The sequence below is a fragment of the Nannobrachium achirus genome (genome assembly GCF_963921795.1).
Source record: "Nannobrachium achirus genome assembly, chromosome: 19".
Lineage (NCBI taxonomy): Eukaryota > Metazoa > Chordata > Actinopteri > Myctophiformes > Myctophidae > Nannobrachium > Nannobrachium achirus.
The window spans coordinates 3430132-3448045 of record NC_137826.1 but is presented as its reverse complement, the minus strand read 5'-3'; the positions used below and the strand labels follow the sequence as shown (position 1 = coordinate 3448045).

The following is a 17914-nucleotide window of genomic DNA, read 5'->3' as shown; positions in this document are numbered from 1 at the left end:
ATTTGTGCGTCTTGAAGCATGCGGTAAAAAACTCATTGACTCCTTTTATGACTCCTTTTCGGATCCACAGTGTGGATTCTGCACAGCCTTGCTCACCAAATCCAATGCGTTTTTAATCATGCAGCAAACGTAAAAAACGCAACCGTCCTGTGTGCAAAGCCCTTAACTCTATTAAAACCCATGATTAGTGGGAAGCAGGGCATACGAGCGGAGTGGAGCGCGCGCGGTGCGGGGAACGGAGCGAGCCGTTTTTTAGTTGAGCGTGAGCGATCGACTTTTATAATGGGTCCGAGCGCCGACCCTCCTCCGCTCCGAGCCGATCCTGTTGGGGCAGCGCGCCGCATGTTTCCAACAAAACAGTGCCGAGTGAACAGCTCTCCAAGTCTCCATCAAAGCGGAGGCTCACGTTAACGCAGGCATTTGTGTTGGGAACACACTGGCAAAGGAGAAAGTGTTTCGGACATGGTAGCAATTAACAAACTACTTTTATGACACTGATTGACTCGCGGAGCGAGAGATGTGAAAATCAAGTTGAGCGACGGAACGGCGGGGAGTGGAGCGGCCCGGTGGCCAACCAGAGTGACGAGCGAGTGGGACAAGAGCCCTCTGGAGCGTGGAGCGGCTTTTGTCACCGCTCCACTCCGCTTGTGTGCCCTGGTGGGGAGGAGTGTGTGTGTTTCTGGTCATACTTAGCACAGTGATGTCAGCGTAGGCCTCTTGTGGAGGGTCCGTGTAGAGTTGGCACACATAGCGACCCTCGTCTGACAGCGAGACGTTGGACAGCGACACCCGGAGCTCATTATCCGAGAAGTTGACCAGCTGGAATCGTGCGTCTTTCAGGGCTGAGGGAGAAATTAGAAAGGAAGGGAGAGATTAGGAAATGTCTCTATAGGGGAGCACTTTCATCAAGTCAAAATGAAGAGGCCTGACAGTTGAGTGTCCTTTGCGATCGCAACCAAATGACAAATATAGATGATAAAAATGTCTGAATTAACCATAGTCTTCAGCATTGCCCTTCAATTGTCCCTCGGAGACAAGAGAATAAATCCATAAATCCCATTTCCCTTTCCAATATGGTGCATTTCATACCCAGGCTCTGGAATGCCCTGCCTGAGGCTCTAAGATTAGCTACGTCACTGTATTCTTTTAAGACACAACTGAAAACTCACCTGTACACCAAGGCTTTTAATTAGCCTTTTATGTATTATGTTCTATTTTCTTTTATTATTTTATTTTACTTATTTTGTTTAGTTGTTTATCTTTTAAATGCTACTGTTTACTGTTGTCTTACCTCATTGAATTTTATTGCACTGTATTTTATTCTGCCATTGGAAAGCACTTTGTAACCTTGTTTTGAAAAGTGCTCTATAAATAAAGTTTATTATTATTATTATTATCTTGGCTAACCTTGTTTGCCCGCCCATCTAGGGCACACACTACCAACTGTAATGGTAGTGTAGCACCTAGAAAGGTGCTATTATAGGAAATTGCAAGTGTGGTCGTATTGACGTGAGTTGCGAGGAATCCACTAGGAATTGAATTCCATCTTACCATTTATTGCGACGAAGATCGCAGTTTACTACCAGTAAGACACCTACGGACCATCTGTCTTGGCCATCTGTCTTGGCCATATATTGATTCTGTCGTCTGACATCATACATACAATCCCTTTTATGCCCATATATGGAGATCCCTTTATGCCCATATATGGATATCCCTGCTCTGAGTATCTGACATCACTGTAATGTCAGGGGAACCAAATCCCCTTTATTCCCATATATGGAGATCCCTGTGATGCCAGGGGAACCAACTCTCTTTAATGCCCATATATGGAGATAAGGAGATCCTTGTGATGCCAGGGAAACCCATATATGCCCATATATGGAGAAACCCTGATGTCATCAATATTAATCCCATATCTGTGAATGCCAATATATACAGTAATCACTGTGATGTCAGGGGAACCAAATACCCTTTATTGCCATATATGGAGATCCCTGTGATGCCAGGGGAACCAAATGCCTTTGGCCACATGGCCAAGACATGGCGTGACCTCGCTATTCGCCCTTTAGGCGTCTTACTGGTTGGTATCTTATCCACAGCAGCATTTATCCGTCATACTGTATGTCTTCACTTTTCTATGAGTTGCTATTCAAAAGCCATGCAAAATAAAACAGGATCTGTAGTCTAAACTCTCAAATACCTGGAACGCGCCCGAGTCGCGTTAGATTTTAACCACTTTAACCATTATTTCATGCTTTAACTTTAGAAAAATAGCAGATATACAAGCTCACAGCGCGGCACCGAGTGCCGCGCTGCAAGCTTGTAGATCTGTTATTTTTGAAAAATCGTGAAAATGAGTGTAAGTCTTTGAATGTCTTTGACCCGATCTTTGACCCGTCTTCTAAATCCTTCCTCTAAATCATGCTGTTCTCAAACCTTTTAATGTCAAGGACCCCCAAAATTACAGGTATTTGGCCATGGACCCCCATCTCAAAATATGTTGTCCCAGGGACCACCCAGAAGTAAATATTTGAGTTACAAATGTTCACTTTTAAGTAGATATATTCAAAGACTAGCAAAAGAAAATCATGATAATTCAAAAATAGCAGATCTACAAGCTCGCAGCGCGGCACTCGGTGCCGCGCTGTGAGCTTGTATATCTGCTATTTTTCAATAGTTAAAGCAGTCAATAATCCTAGGCCTAAATGGGTTAACCAGTTAAACCCCATATGGTTGAGCGGAATGCCTCAGGGCTCTATACTAGACTCATCCCACAGCATTTTCCCAGATAAATGGAAACGACAGACGAGGTCAGCAATAAGAATGTCATTACCTGAATCATTCCAACAACATGTAATACAACTTTGACGGGCTCCTTTTTAATAATCACAACTGATCCAGTCCATTGGGGAAAGTGTGCTCATTATCTCCCTTTCTCTTTACCAAACCTGAGAAGAACAATTAATATACTGCAGCCACCCAATGAGGGAGAAGACATCAATGGGGGAGCTGGGTTATGATGGCGGGGGGGAAAGGGATGAAGCAGACAATTTGCATGGCCAAAAATACAAATAAAAGCCAAAATATTACAATCTCAGAGTTAAATTAAGACCCAAGATTTTGCTGTGCATGTTCAACTTATACTGAAGCGTTGTTTAGACCCACTAGCCCCCACCCCCCGTCTTGAATCTGGGGTTTGTGGTCAGGTTTGACTACAAACCTGACTACACACCTGCAGGAATCGGTGAATTTCTTAAGAAATGCCTGCGATTTTCTTTTCTCTCCACAGTGCCTGACTGGACCCTTTGGCTATTTAAGATAACATGAAAATAAGCAATGTATATTCAACACCACTTTAAGCAGCCAATGACCTCTTGTGAGTGAACTGAAATGAAAAGAAGAAAATGCCATTGTCCATCAATATTTGGCGAATGAATCACAAGGCATGTCCGTCTGCCTATCGGTGTTGTTATTTCGGATCATTTCAGCAGGTATGTTTGCTTAAATCACTTTATTCATGAGCTGTCTTCGGGTCTCGCTGGCAGGTTAATAATCAAATAGTGGAAATTAGGTTTCACAGCACCCTCAGTCACCTACAAAACCAATGATGTATTTTGAATACTTCTCAGCCCTCTGTGAGTCTTAGCACAGTGCTTTTCACAGTAAATCCTCATTGCATTGAGACGTGATAAACATTTTTGCAATATAATTGTCATATTCTTTTTTTCTTTTTTTTAAGATTTGTTTTTGGGCTTTTTGCCTTTATTGGATAGGACAGTAGGCCGACAGGAAATGGGGGAGAGACAGGGAGTGACACGCGGCAAAGGTCGCTCGGATCGGGAATCGAACCGGCGACGCCAACAGGCATTGATGCCGAAATGGCAATGCCTATATGGTATGCGCCTGGTCCACTAGGCCACCAGGCGCCCCATAATTGTCATATTCTTAGTGAAAAATCAATAGTCATAGGCGTTAAATGTTGATTTTATTCAGCAAAAGTGAAATAAGCTAAAAAAAAAAATCTTTTTCTTTTCAATTGAGATATTGGATAACGCTGGCATTTCTTCTAGGGAAATACCTTTGAAATGTGTTCCCCCCTTCAATACTCCCATGATACTTCCGTTTCAAATGACAATGCAGCATTTGTGGCTCGTTCAAAGTGCCTTCAGAGGAGCTTTTCCGCTCTCCTACACAAAAATCAAGTCTCCCTGATGTGGTGGAATTTCTGCTGAATCATCATCTTACTCCCACCATTGGTAGTCGTCAATGTTCTGGTAGATATGGACAGACATTACTTGTGAATAAATTAGGTTGCATAGTGTGGCAGTGGTCACAGCTGCTTCCCCCCGAATACATGTATTTGAAGGGATCTGTTATGAGAATATTTTACTTGTTCCCTCCTCTATTGCAGTGTTTCAGGCCGCGAACACCAAAATAATCATATCTTAACTGGGAACTCCCCACCCTGTCGAGCACTAAGAGTTGAGGCATTACATTTTGTATAAAAAGGTCCTATTGTGAAAATAGCCGATCTACATGCTCACAACATGCTTGTGAGCATGTAGATCTGCCATGTTCACAATTTCTGCCTCTAATATTTGACAATTTGACCAATAATTAATTTGTCATTTTAGAGGTATTAAAAAGTCCTTAAATTGTCACTTTAGCAATGTACAGACGCCCTCTATACATTTAAACTTTATGTTGGTTTGTTTACTGTTAGAAAATATAAAACAATGTTGCACATTAAGTAAATCATCTAGGGACCCTCCAAAATAATTTGTGGACCCCCCTGGGGGTCCCGACCAACAGGTTGAGAACCACTGCTCCACCATTATTTTCTTTTGTGTGCTTTTTTTACCCCCTTTTCTCCCCAATTTAGTCGTTATGCCAATCAATTCCTCCCAACACACATTTCTGTGTTGTCACTGCTGTTGTATCCTACTGACTCACCTGCCACTGAGGACTGTCACCTTTCTGAAGCACCTTTTGCTAATCTTTTGACATTCCTTCTGAAGCCACCTCTTAGGCAATATATTGGCAAACAATACTCCTACAGTACGTCTGTTTCCTTTTTCAACTTTATTCTGGAATTGCCATAGTCACCAAAGAGTTCAGTAAAAGGGGTGGGACTCCGTCGCCGACAGCTGTTTGTTTGCTGACTGCTACAGCGATTACGTCAGCTGTACTCCGCCTGGCGTTGCCGAAAATCATCGAGCTGGGTCTGCGTGGTCAGTTAGTTTATTTGTTTGTATATCTAATAAATATAGATTAATTACTGTATATATAGCTTCAGTACTTGCAATACTATCAAATGTCTGAAGGAAGCCAAACCAAAATAAGTTTTACTTTTATGTACCTGTACAAAAGATGCAACAAAGTACAACCTTGACTTGACTTGACCTTGATGTCTATCAATGGAGATCGTATCATTTTAAACATGTGTCGAACAAGTATCAAAGTATTGATACTTTTGACAGCACCAGTGTGGGATACACTTTGAACAGCGGACGCAGTTGTGTTTTTTTCTCACCTCCAATGTTTTCAGATACATATTTTAATGTTTAATACGAGTAATGCACCGTCTGGCCGTCAGGGTTCGAGTTATGTGGGGGCCAATGGGGGCTTAGCTCCCATAGTTAAAGTCTGGGACCCCATAGTCAACAACCCCTGTGGGGTCTCTTTTTTTCTAAGTGTGTTTTTTTTTTTTTTTCTCTCTCGTTTTTTTATTTCATGTTCCATTGGAAGAATTTATATTATTTATGTTAACTAGATATACTAAATAAACATGTTAGACAGTAAGACTGAACAATGACATCACACCGTTTAATCCTACTATTAATTTTATTATTATAAATCAGGCGCATTTAATGTGGGGTGTGAGTCTTCCTTTACCGTCCGGGTTATAACACACTCGCTGCAATGGTTCCTACCTTTCTCCCATAGCCGAGGAGGCCCTGGATGCAGACCTACCCAGCTGCGTGGTCTCGCCATGGCCTGGGCATGGGGTAAGCTAGGAACCACTGCATCGAGTGTTTGTTCTAGCCACGGCCCGGACGGCAAAGGAAGGCGGACAGCAACAAACAACCAAACAACGCTGTCTTGTAAGCAAGACTGTAGCCTTAGTGTGCCTGTGCCCGTGACAATGTTTTTTTTAGTAAATAAATATGAACCCGACCCACCTTGTTTTGAGAAAGAAAAATACCCATTTTAGCCGACTTTATGCTGCCAGAACGGGAACTTTTGGCTGGATGGCTCAGAGCTCAGATGGAGGATTTGGGAAGGCTGAGCAATAATGGTGAGTTAATATGAACAGAAAAGACTGCCTGGAGTTGTCAACATAGCCAATGTGAAGCCCCAAAGACACCCGAATTAATATTGTGAAAGGAAAAATATTATTTAATATAGGAAAATACCCGTTTTAGCCGACTTTATACCCGAAAAATACCCGATTTAATATGATTTAATATAGGAAAATACCCGTTTTAGGCGACTTTATACACGAAAAATACCCGATTTTTTCCGCCGGCGCCAAGCCCCATAGCTCTCAGAGTATAACTCGAACACTGCTGGCCGTCATCTGGAGTTAGAGAAAGACCACAGCAGCCCAAGAGTACCTAATTAAAATGCGAGGTGCGAGTGGTGGAATGTGAACTATGAGAATCAAACAGGTGAATGAAATCAAGATATTAGGGTCTATCTATGTCACCATGCTTGGCTTTTGGGGACTTTTGACATAAGAATACACAAAAATGTGTTATTATTTTGGACATCTAATGATAGGTCATGTCCTCATTATAACTGTGGGTAAAAAGTGGTGCTCTAAAAGTGTGAAAAACATATTTCTTCTTTAAAACGAGGTTTGGTCTGGTGCACTGCTATCTTACACATGATATGAAGAGAAGAGACAAAAATGTATTGTGCTTTAGAAAAGCTCAAAGTTGTTCTAACTGCTGGTGCAGTGAGGGTACATATACTGTATTTCCTTTCTATTTAAACTGGGTAACGCTCAATGCAGTCACCATCAAATTTGAGACTCTCCATGCTCCCGATTTTGCAGCTGTCCATCATAATTTAATAAGTGTTTTAAAGCTATACTGTGTAAGTTGCTCAACTAGTGGTCAGTAGCGTTATAGCAAACCGCGGTCGCGTCTGCTTTTTTCGGCCGTTTTTCGCCGCGGACCGGGCCTTCAGACCACCGCGTCCGCCTCGCCGAGACGCATCCATAGAGGTCTCTCGTGTCCCTCTACGAACAGCGGTTGGGCAGTTACATGCTAGACTCCTAGACCAGTGTAAACACTGCAGTGTACTTCCTGAAGAGCTCGGCAGTGTATGATCTGGGCTGTGATTGGCCGGTAGGGAGACACGTGTACAGAATGATGCAGATGACGCAATTTTGCCGGGAAAAACAGCCCCGGTCACGGCCACCAGGGCTCAGTAGAACACATATAAAGAAAAGGCTTTGGGGGCTGAAATTAACAGAGTGGGTATTAAAACTTTAGCGATTTAATAATTAGGACAATTTTAAGATTTGTTTTATTAAAAAAGTTACATAGTATAGCTTTAAATAACAACCTAAATGTGAGTGAGTGAGTGAGTGAGTGAGTGAGTGAGTGAGTGAGTGAGTGAGTGAGTGAGTGAGATTATTATCTTGATACGTCAAGATATCACAGATAAGATGTCTCTTGGACATGATATATTAGGCCACAGGAGGAAGATGTGTATTCTGACCAGCAGTACGGCCACCTGGTACACCCGTTTCAATCAAAATCCATAACAATTCAACACAATAACACTCCTGACCAGTGTTGCCTATAATAGAAATATGAGTCAAATACAACCCTGGCCAGACAGAGTAGCGAGAGTGAGAAAAACACGGACGTGGCTAATCAATCTGGATTTGAGGATATGACCAGACTTTCATTTAACACAATTGTGACCTGAATAAAAGGGACAACAACACATATTAGTGGTGGGAAAGGACAGATGGCAGGCTTTTCAATATTGACACCAAGGGAAGAGACAGGATCCCTCAGAGACAGAAACAAATGGCGTTGTTTTCTTTTTTACTTCACAAGAGGCAAAAAGCCTCATTTTTGTTTTCAGGTCAAGCTACAATCCATAAATGTTATGCCCACTGTCCTGATGGAGAGAGCTAATTGCAATGATGTATGCACTGTAATAAAGATGGCGGCAAATCTATTGTGACCGGTGGGATTTTAATGACATTGTCAACCAGTCTATACTGTACCCAACACCACCTCTAACCACTACAGATGTGCTAGTTATTGCCTCCCCTGAGGGATGTCACAAGGTTCAATTGACATGCTTCCCCTCAGCCAAATCATTCAAACATATTTAATTCCACTGTATGACAAATGACAAACAGCTTTATCTCTGACTCATGAACTGCCTTGAGGGAATAAAGTGTTCGATGCCATACAGTCGAATGAGTCTTGCAACATGTCCACAGTTGTCAAACCACAAACCGCCTTTGAAGGATCACTTCACTTCACTCATTTTCCATATTATCTTTGTACAATTGGTCCTTACTAATGCTCAATGTAAGAGGGCACTGTTTCCATCTACTTGCTCTGTGTCTCAGAGGTGGGCTATGGACAATTCATTGATGGGGATTCCAATAAAGGCCAGTCCATACCAATGCAAATCCTTGCAACATGCAACTACTTGAGACTACTTGCAACCATTATGCAGTGGTGGAACCATTTCCCCTTATATTTTAAAGGATTACTTCACCACTTTTCCACCTATCTTCATATAATAGTTCCTCGCTAATGTTCATAATAAAACTATGGATTTCTGACCTTCCCACAGCTCCCAAGAGACTTGGACCGAGTACATCTTTTTTATTATGAACATTAGTGAGGACCTATTATATGAAGGTTGAAACGTGGCAAAGTCCCCCTTTAAGTTCAATTTTGGTTGATGGTCATTTATATGTGTTTTTTTTTTATTGTCTTTGTTTTTCTGATAATTGATTTGTGCCTTTGAGCTGTATGCCTTGCTGTTTATGTCTGTAGTTTTTGTATTTGTGATTGTACCTATACCTCCTGGTCTGTACAGGACTTTAATTTGGTCAGTGAGAGTTGATTGAGCTTTATAAATACATTTGACTTGAACTGGCTATAAATATATTCTACCAAATAGTTTGGATAAAATAACATTGCATTCATTAAATAACTGAAAAGAGAAATCCCCAAATACGCTAAGTCTTTACAGAATACGAACACACCTCAAATATGTGTATGTTCACTTTTCGGTATCTGCTCAAACAAAGCTGAGTTCTGAGGAAAGTGTTTAGTCAGCTGCTGTTTCTCCGCTACTATATTTAAAAACCCTGTCCTTTAAGGTACTGGTCAGCACACTTGAATTGCCAGCCCAGGCTTTCCACACACCTGATAATGACAGCCTCTTATGCACTAAAGCCTGATAAGAACGCTACTAAAGAATAAGGGGCAAAAGGTTAGGACAAGTTGAAATCATGTTGACACTGCAAGCTTGTCGAAAGCTGAAGCATACAGTAGTTGATGGAAGCCAGTGCATGGTCAGACAACAGAAGAGGATGGTGGTGTGGGTGCCATTTAATTATCTGACTATCTTGTCTTCTATTCCTGATTAAATCCCTTCTGACGTACAGTACTTTGCACATGTGCTCTACAGCGATTCATGTTTAAAGCACCATTATTGTCAAACTTAAATGGAAGCAGTCCATTCTGTGTTCTATCCCAGAAACTGTAATTTTGTTATTTTGCTTAGGCAGACATCGTTCTTTTGCTCCTTTGCTAAAGTCCCAACATATCCTGAGAAACGGGTCCTCAGCAACTTGTTATCTATCTTCTTCAGGTACATAACATTGCTATAAAGAGTCCAGTGTGATGACCATGTCACGTTTAGACATTTCAAATTTGACAACATTAACAACAGTGAATGCTCCAACCCATATGAACACAACGAAGCTGTTAGCTTAGCTAGCGACATTATGTCCAGTGATTATGATGATGAGAATAAATCAATTCGGAGGGAATTTATCTTGTGGGCTTATGTCTTTCAGGCCCCTTCTTTCATGAGTTAATGTTATGTTGGTTGATGATAATTAGCTTGTAACTATAGATGATTAACCAACCAACAACTGACTGGAGGTGTCATGGGGTTTTTCCTCATACAGCAACACGAGAGAATTTGAATGAACCACAGAATTCTCTGAGGCATTTGTTGTCCATTCCTAAGCAATCTGTATGCTGCTCACGGCATGTCCACTATACACCATTAAAAGCTACTGAAAGTCACGTGTGGGATAGAAAAGCTGTTCCTCCAAGCCACGGTTTGCTAATGTCCCCTGTTGAAGATGAACTGACACCCAGTTAAACAAGCTTGTTTCAGGTCTTTGGTACCATATAAATCAGGGAGAATTGTAAATTAGAATGTCTACTGCCTAATGCCAGTATGTATAGAATCCAAATGCTCCAAGGCATTACGACGTCTCCTTTGCCTTCAATAAACCTATACAAGCTAATATAAAAGAGCTGAGGCGTGAGTGCTATAAAAGCAGCGGGTGAACTCCAATAAAGCCAGCGCTCAGTGGCGGAGGAAGTTAGAGTCCTAATTCTCGAGTGAACTTATAGGCCATCTACAAGTTCACAACGCGCCGCAACACGACATGGTGTGAGTTCATACATCGGCTATGCCTGCAACTGCGGTCCTTAAAAACCTTATTATATTTTCACAAATATTTGCACAAATTCAAAGTATACGAGAGACATGATCGCAAAACACCTAGGCCATATAAGTGAATGAAATGCTATTTAGAGAATGTTTTATTTAATGTACTATTTTGATTAGTTCAAACAGACAAAGGGAAACAAAACAACACTATACAATGCATGCCTGCCTGCACAGCCAAATTGCGCATGATTTCTTTTTTTTTATATAGTTTTATCCCACAGTTTTGCAACCCATTTTTCTCACCCAGTGCCAACTACCTAACCTGTAGTCCTGGTTTCCGCTCTCCACCTGCCGCGCCAGGGGAATTGGGGAGCACCTGGCTGGCTAGGGGGAGGTGGTATAGAAACCAGGACTACTGTATGTTTTTGTGAGGGCATCTACCCCAGGAGACACGGGGAGAACATGCAAACGTACTCCACACAGAAAGGCCCTATCGCCAACCCCACCTAGGGTGTGGGCGCTGATGATGCGGTGGGAGGAACACGCCCCCAGCGCCCACAGCGTCCCCCGGCGGGAATAAAAAAATTGTGCATGATAGCACGCGCACACACACACAAGAGTTCAGCACCATGGCGATCATATCATTTTGGAGCCTACTTTTACAATTACATGGGACACGTATGTACATGTGACGGATAAATGCGACCCAACATGCAAGGGGTCCACATCTTTAATGCCAAAAGAATATATAAACATCCTGAAACGTGGGTTTCCTAGCAGTGCCGAGGGAAGTAGGGGTGCTGGGGGTGCGGCCGCACCCCCTCCCCCACGTCCCACCGCACCCCCCACCGCACCCCCTAAAGGGGGGTTGGGGGAAAAATATTGCCGATCGGCAAGTAGAGGCTCTGACATCAGTGGCGTGAAGTAGGAGCTATTGGCTACTTCTATTTCCAGTACAATTTCAAAATAAACATGTGTTGAATGATCGATTTTATAGACAAAAAAAAAAGAAAGGCTCTTGTTTTGAAATGTGCTTCTGGGCACTGTTTAGACAGGAAATGGCTTTCAAAGGACTTCCCTTTTAACTTGTCTAAGCGTCTGTCTCTCCGTGCGTAACATATGCGTCATAGACTCGGGTGAATTATAACAATACGGGCATAAAAGGAATATACAGAACACCAAGACAACACAACCTAGGCTATGAAGGCATTACACATCGCCCTCTGCTAGCCCTGGCGTCCTCACTGGTGAGTCGTGGCTAAAGACTTGTAATGATGAATGCTATGTTATGCTGCTGTGCTGCCTGGCTAGGCTAATGTTTGGGCTAGCTAGTGGCTAATGGCTATGGTGTACCAGAAGTTGACCAGCTGTTTCCTAACACTGGGGTCTGGACCGATGCGGCGGACAATATAGCATCTAATAATATCCTGCTGGCTGCAATCAGATCAGTGGCATATGGCCACTGTGTGCGCATTTTTTATATGTCTCCGCACTGTCCACAGCCCGTTTGGAGAGGCAAAGGGAAAGTTTAGTGTGCAGTTCCCAATTGTGTTACATTTAGCTAAAAAATAAACCGCGGAAACCCGAATAAAACATGCAAAAAAGGTTATAAAACACAATTAAAATCCGCAAATAACCGCAATTTTTCGCGCGTGTACGTACGCGCTGTACGCGCACTGTACGCGCGCTTCGCGCGCGTGCGTGACACGATCGACAGCCCCTCCTGCCTCAAATTAGTTCCCACGGCTATGTTTCCTAGTAGGCAAACAAACGGCTGGTTGAATGGTTAAAATGAGAATTAATTAAAGCCCCTTTCCTACATAATAACACACGTCCTGTATCCTGTAAGATATAGTATTATGCACATAACTGAAATCAAGCCTTTCTACGTCACATGGGCAGAGACGCTGGGCTCCATACAAAGACACAGGCTTATCTGTCCTTCATTTGTCTGGTCGTCGCGGAGCATGCCTTCCTAGCGTGGGACAGACTTTTAAAACGTCTTATTCAGGTAGCAGAGGACGCCCAAGAGCGTGGCTGCGAAGTCATCAGCAGCCCTCCCACGCCTCCCCTCCCTCAAGAGTCTCTGGAGGTGACTTACAAACCTTCATCACACAATCATTTCTAAGTGTCTGTGGTGGGACAAAAGATGTATGACATTTATGGGCAATACAGTGAAACCCCTAATTAATCACGAAATCAATCCGCCGCTTTCAAGACATACTGTACCTCTTGAAGCCAACCAGACCCCTGCATGAATGCCTAATCTTCGTGGAGAAAGAAATGTAGTCTGAGGACCTAAAACGCAGTGCAACATGGAGTTGAGCTGCGAAACTACACCAGTTGGTTAAAACATGCTACTTCAAGCGACGCAACGCAAAATACTGTCCGCATATGGAGCGTCGGCCATTGCGTTGCGACATAGCCTGAACTAATCAAATAAATAAATAATAATATAAAGTGTTTGGGGGGGGTGGGACATGGCCATTTACCTCTATGGACGTCACCGCGAAACCTCGCTCAAATAGAGGTTCCGCGAGCGAAAACCGGAAGGGGTGGACGACGCTCGCCGTAGGTCAGGACGTCCTCATTGAGACACATGTATTTTAATCAGATTTCATCGCTGGCGTCGCGTCGCATCGCGGGCAATGCGGATGACTGTTATAATGTTTTGACTTGAGCCTTCAGCCGGAGATGCTCATAGCATGACTGCATAATTTTCATGTTTTATTGGCAAATGTATATATTCTGAGGTTTCAGGTTAAAAGACCATACTGGTGGTCACATAAAAACATAATTTTAACACTTTCTGTACACTTTTTTGAAAAGAATCTTCCTCCAAGTATAATCATAATACCCAATGTTCATGTAAAGCATCTGTGTCAGTTGAACAGGCTTATAGTGTCACTTTATGCTGTGCTGCGAGCTTGTACATCTGCTATTTTTGAAAAATGTTTGGAAAACATTGTTGAGAAAATTACGTAACGACACAGTGTTGTCCTTTAGTTATCTTTTTTATAGCCATGATGGGGCTGTGATAGACATGAGGTCACTGTGACCTTGACCTTTGACTACCAATTTCTAATCAGTCGAGTCCAAGTGGACATTCATTCATACCAAATGTCATGACATTTGTTTATGGTGATTCTGAGACACCATTATTCACAAGTTTGGGACGAACGGATGGACGGACTTATGGGCGTACATACGGACGGGAGCGTGTCGATATTTCATCATAACATTTGTTCTACGTCCCAGTATTTCGACGCGGGTGAATGTTAACCTGGTGAAATGCTAACCTGCCGACGCTGGTGAGTAGCTAACCTGCCGACGCTGGTGAATGTTAACCTCTATGCCTAGCCTAAACCTAACCCAAACCCTAACCCCATTAACCCTAACCCTGGTGAGTAGCTAACCTGCCGATGCCCGTAGTCGAAATAACGGGACGTAGAAATAGCGGACAGCCAGAATGCCTCCGAACATGGAATGACCAAAGCATAAAATTCCACTAGCATGGTTTCAGGGGGCAGGGGAGGCTGCCCTGTGGGAGGCCAGGTTATAATGAAGAGCCGGATGTCAGAGTCAGAGATCACAAGACATCAAGGTACCGAGGATCACCTTGCCCTCGCTCGACAATGATGACATTCCCTGTGAAGTACAACAAACAGCCGCCTCAGACAGTCATGACATGAATATCCACTTCCATCCACAGGTGCTGGTATAGGCCCTACAGTACGTGGACCTGCACCAAACACATCAATAACACAGAGATGATGTCTCCTGGGGTGTCGCACCAAATTCTGGGCCCTGGGTACAAGGATTCACTGCGGGCCCCCTATGAAGGTTCTTCATAGGGGGAACTGGGAACGCATTATTACGCATTATTTTGTGCTTTACCTATTGAAAAATAGCAGATCTACAATCTCACAGTGCGGCGAGCTTTATTTTTGAAAATATGTGAAAATTATGTGCAAGTCTTTGAATATTTCAAATCCTTCTAAGGTTTTTTGAAAAACCTATGTTTTCCATCTCAAAAAATGTAGTTCCAGGAACCCCCCAGAGGCGAAATTTTTGTTAGAAATGTTCGCTTAAAAAACACATAGGCCTATATTCAAAGATTTGCACACATTTTCACGACTTTTCAAAAATAGCACATCTACAAGCTTGCAGCGCGGCACTCGGTGCCACGCTGTGTGCTAGTAGATCTGCTATTTTTCAATGGCCAAAGCAGGGATCTTCAACAGGGGGTCCGTGACCCCAGGGGGTCCGCGGAGGTACTGCAGGGGGTCCGCGAAATTATTGCAAAAAAAATAAAATAAAATAAAGATTTCAAAAAATGTTTTTTTTTTTTTTTTTCATTTTTCACATTTATGTTAAAAAATAAATCATGATTCTATCCATTTTGAATAGCTTGAATACATGATTACTATGCAATTGACAGATTGTTGATATTATTGACATTGGTTCTCAGTTAATAAGTAGTATGTTTAGAAATGGTAGTGGTACGGCCCACCCTGCTCGCTGTAACTTGTACATGTTTAAAATAAAAAATATGTCGTAGCCCCGACCCCCCCACCCTACGAGGTGGTAGGGGGTCCCTGCTCCATCTCCCCATCAGTTTGGGGGTCCCCGGCCTGAAAACGTTGAAGACCCCTGGGCCAAAGTATAAAATAATTAAGGCCCCTCCTCCATTCAACCCCTTGTGACACCCCTGGATTTCTCTCTCCTCTGCCGAGCTGTCCTCTTGTGGAAAAAGTTCTCCCTGTCAGGCTTAACCTTTATGTGGTCCCCAAGCACTCATCCAATCCTCACTGTCTGCACCACCACACAACACACCCAACAGCTCAATGAATTTGAAGGCCATATCAAGTCATCTTTTCTCTATGTGCAGTGCGTAATGTAAACATTTGGCAGTCAAATGTACATTTGCAAATGTTAATTCTCCCTGCGTATAGTTGTAGATGAAGAAATAATTTTTGCCAGAGGCAGCGCAGCAGTGAAGTTACCGATACAGAATAAGAGAAATATGCTTGAGTGTTGTATTCGTAAGAAAAAGATTACATTAGACAGTTGGCACTGGGTGAAAAGAATTGTTTACAAAAATCGTGGGATAAAAAATTAAGAAAAAAAAAAAGAAAGAAAAAGAAACAAGTACTGTATTCGCACACGGCTCGCTCCAAGCGCCGTTCCGTCCGTGCCCAGACATTGTTCCAGCAGTACGTCCATCCGTTCCAACAGATACTTGACGATGTAGTGGAGTAGAAGTAAAAGTGATGAAGATCGTACTTCTGAAGAAAGTTTAAAAAACTCAAAATACAAAGTACAGTACTGAGTGTGTACTTTTCACTGAAAACCGTCTGCCAAGCCTGGCCAGGCATTTAGGCCGTGTAGGGAAGAAAACAAAACACAGGCTGGCGGTATTTCCTTATTAAGTAAACACAGATTACATGATTAAGTAAACAACATATTTCACAATAAAGTAAACACAGATTTCTTCATTTAGTGAGTAAACACTGCCATGCTTTGGTTGCCACCTGGAAGCTAGCTGCACTGGATTAGTTTAGCAGAAATGTATGTTCTGTACACTAAAAAAAATCCTAACTGATTTAACTACGGTTGTCTTCCCTGATTCATTAGTGGTAACAATAACTGGCAAAAAAGGCGTAGGATATGCACATCCCCAAAACTTCTTCTACAGTGCTGGATCCAAGAATAAACTAGTGAATAAAACAGGTAATGTCCGCATACATTATAATGCTCTCCTTTTCTTTATTTCTCAACTGGACTATCTGGTTGAGAAATAAAGAAAGGACGGGAGAGCATTATAACGTGTGCGGACATTGGCCGGGTTTCCCAAAGCGATTTTTAGCCCATCGTAAGCCCATCATAGCTCACGCATGGACGCAAAGACCAAGCCCATATCGTCATGTTCCCGTGTTTACATGTGTTCGGGCAGAGCGACTTATTCATCTCCCTATAACTACACCAACATTCAGATTTCACAAACAAAGTGCTTAATAAAGTCTCACACCATCTAAATACGGTACGGCTTTCTATAATTACCCGTATCCTCCGCTTTCTTTGATAAGAAGCCTTTTTAACCGATCTGTTTATCTCAATGGGGTTGGTGCGCATGGGGATAAAGGCTTCTTATCAAAGAAAACGGAGGATACGGGTAATTATAGAAAGCCGTACCGTATTTAGACAGGAGTGAGACTTTATTAAGCACTTTGTTTGTGAAATCTGAATGATAGTGTAGTTGTAGGGGGCTAAATAAGTCGCTCTACCCGAACCCATGTAAACACGGGAACAATGGCGGTCGGGGCTTGGTCTCTGCGACTTTGGGAAACTCGACCAATACCTGTTTTATGGAACAATAACTGGCCCACACGCAGTCCTGATATCATGAATAGGCTACTTTGTACTGTATGTGATTAGTCTGGACATTTTACAGACGTTGTATATAATCCTGACATGAATACCTTGCATGTGATTAGTCTTGGCATCATGAATACCTTGATTAGCCATGAATACGATAATAATACAACATAATTGGTATCTTCAGTAGTAGATCCGAAGAAAACCGGAGGTTAGTTGAGTATCATACATGCTGGATCTATATATCCGCCACAAACTGCTGGTGAAAACAAGGAGATCACATAGACCACACTGGCCATGCATTAAACTTCACAGGGTTAAAGGGACTACACCATGAATTTACATTTTTCCAATTTTTATGTATTTTTTGGGTGTCCCACCAGCACGTTCTATCCTCACAAAGTCCTGGCCCAATAGCGCATTCCTCCCACTCAGGACAAGGTGATACTGCAGCTGAAAATGCTCTGAAAGCCAGGCAGAAATGACGGGGCTCTGTATTCAGGAGTGGTAATTTTACCTCAAACCTTTTGAAAAACGTTTTTGGGACACAAACAATGTTATATAAATTAATTTTAAATGCATGGTGTAGAACCTTTAATAATTGGAGGGAACAATTTGCTTTCTTTTCAAGATTGCCGGTCGTCTATCTATCTCCCTAAAAATGATTCTAAGCTCAACATAGTGATACATTGCTATAGGCAACAACAATCACACAACTTCTTTGTGCTAGTGTAAGATGCATGGTATTCTGTACCACCAGCATTACATGCTTACATGTAGCGTGTTTGTGTGTGTGTGTGTGTGTGTGTGTGTGTGTGTGTGTGTGTGTGTGTGTGTGTGTGTGTGTGTG

The 17914-nt window shown here is 42.5% G+C and overlaps 1 protein-coding gene across 3 annotated transcripts in view; it reads right to left on the bottom strand.

Moving 5' to 3' along the window:
* Positions 1 to 17914, bottom strand: part of cadm1a (cell adhesion molecule 1a) — a 484161-nt gene that overhangs the window by 77460 nt on the left and 388787 nt on the right. For all 3 annotated transcript variants that reach the window (XM_080749745.1, XM_080749747.1, XM_080749746.1), the window contains one exon: positions 690 to 842. In XM_080749745.1, coding sequence (XP_080605871.1) covers positions 690 to 842 — 153 coding nt within the window. The remainder of the gene's footprint in view (positions 1 to 689; positions 843 to 17914) is intronic.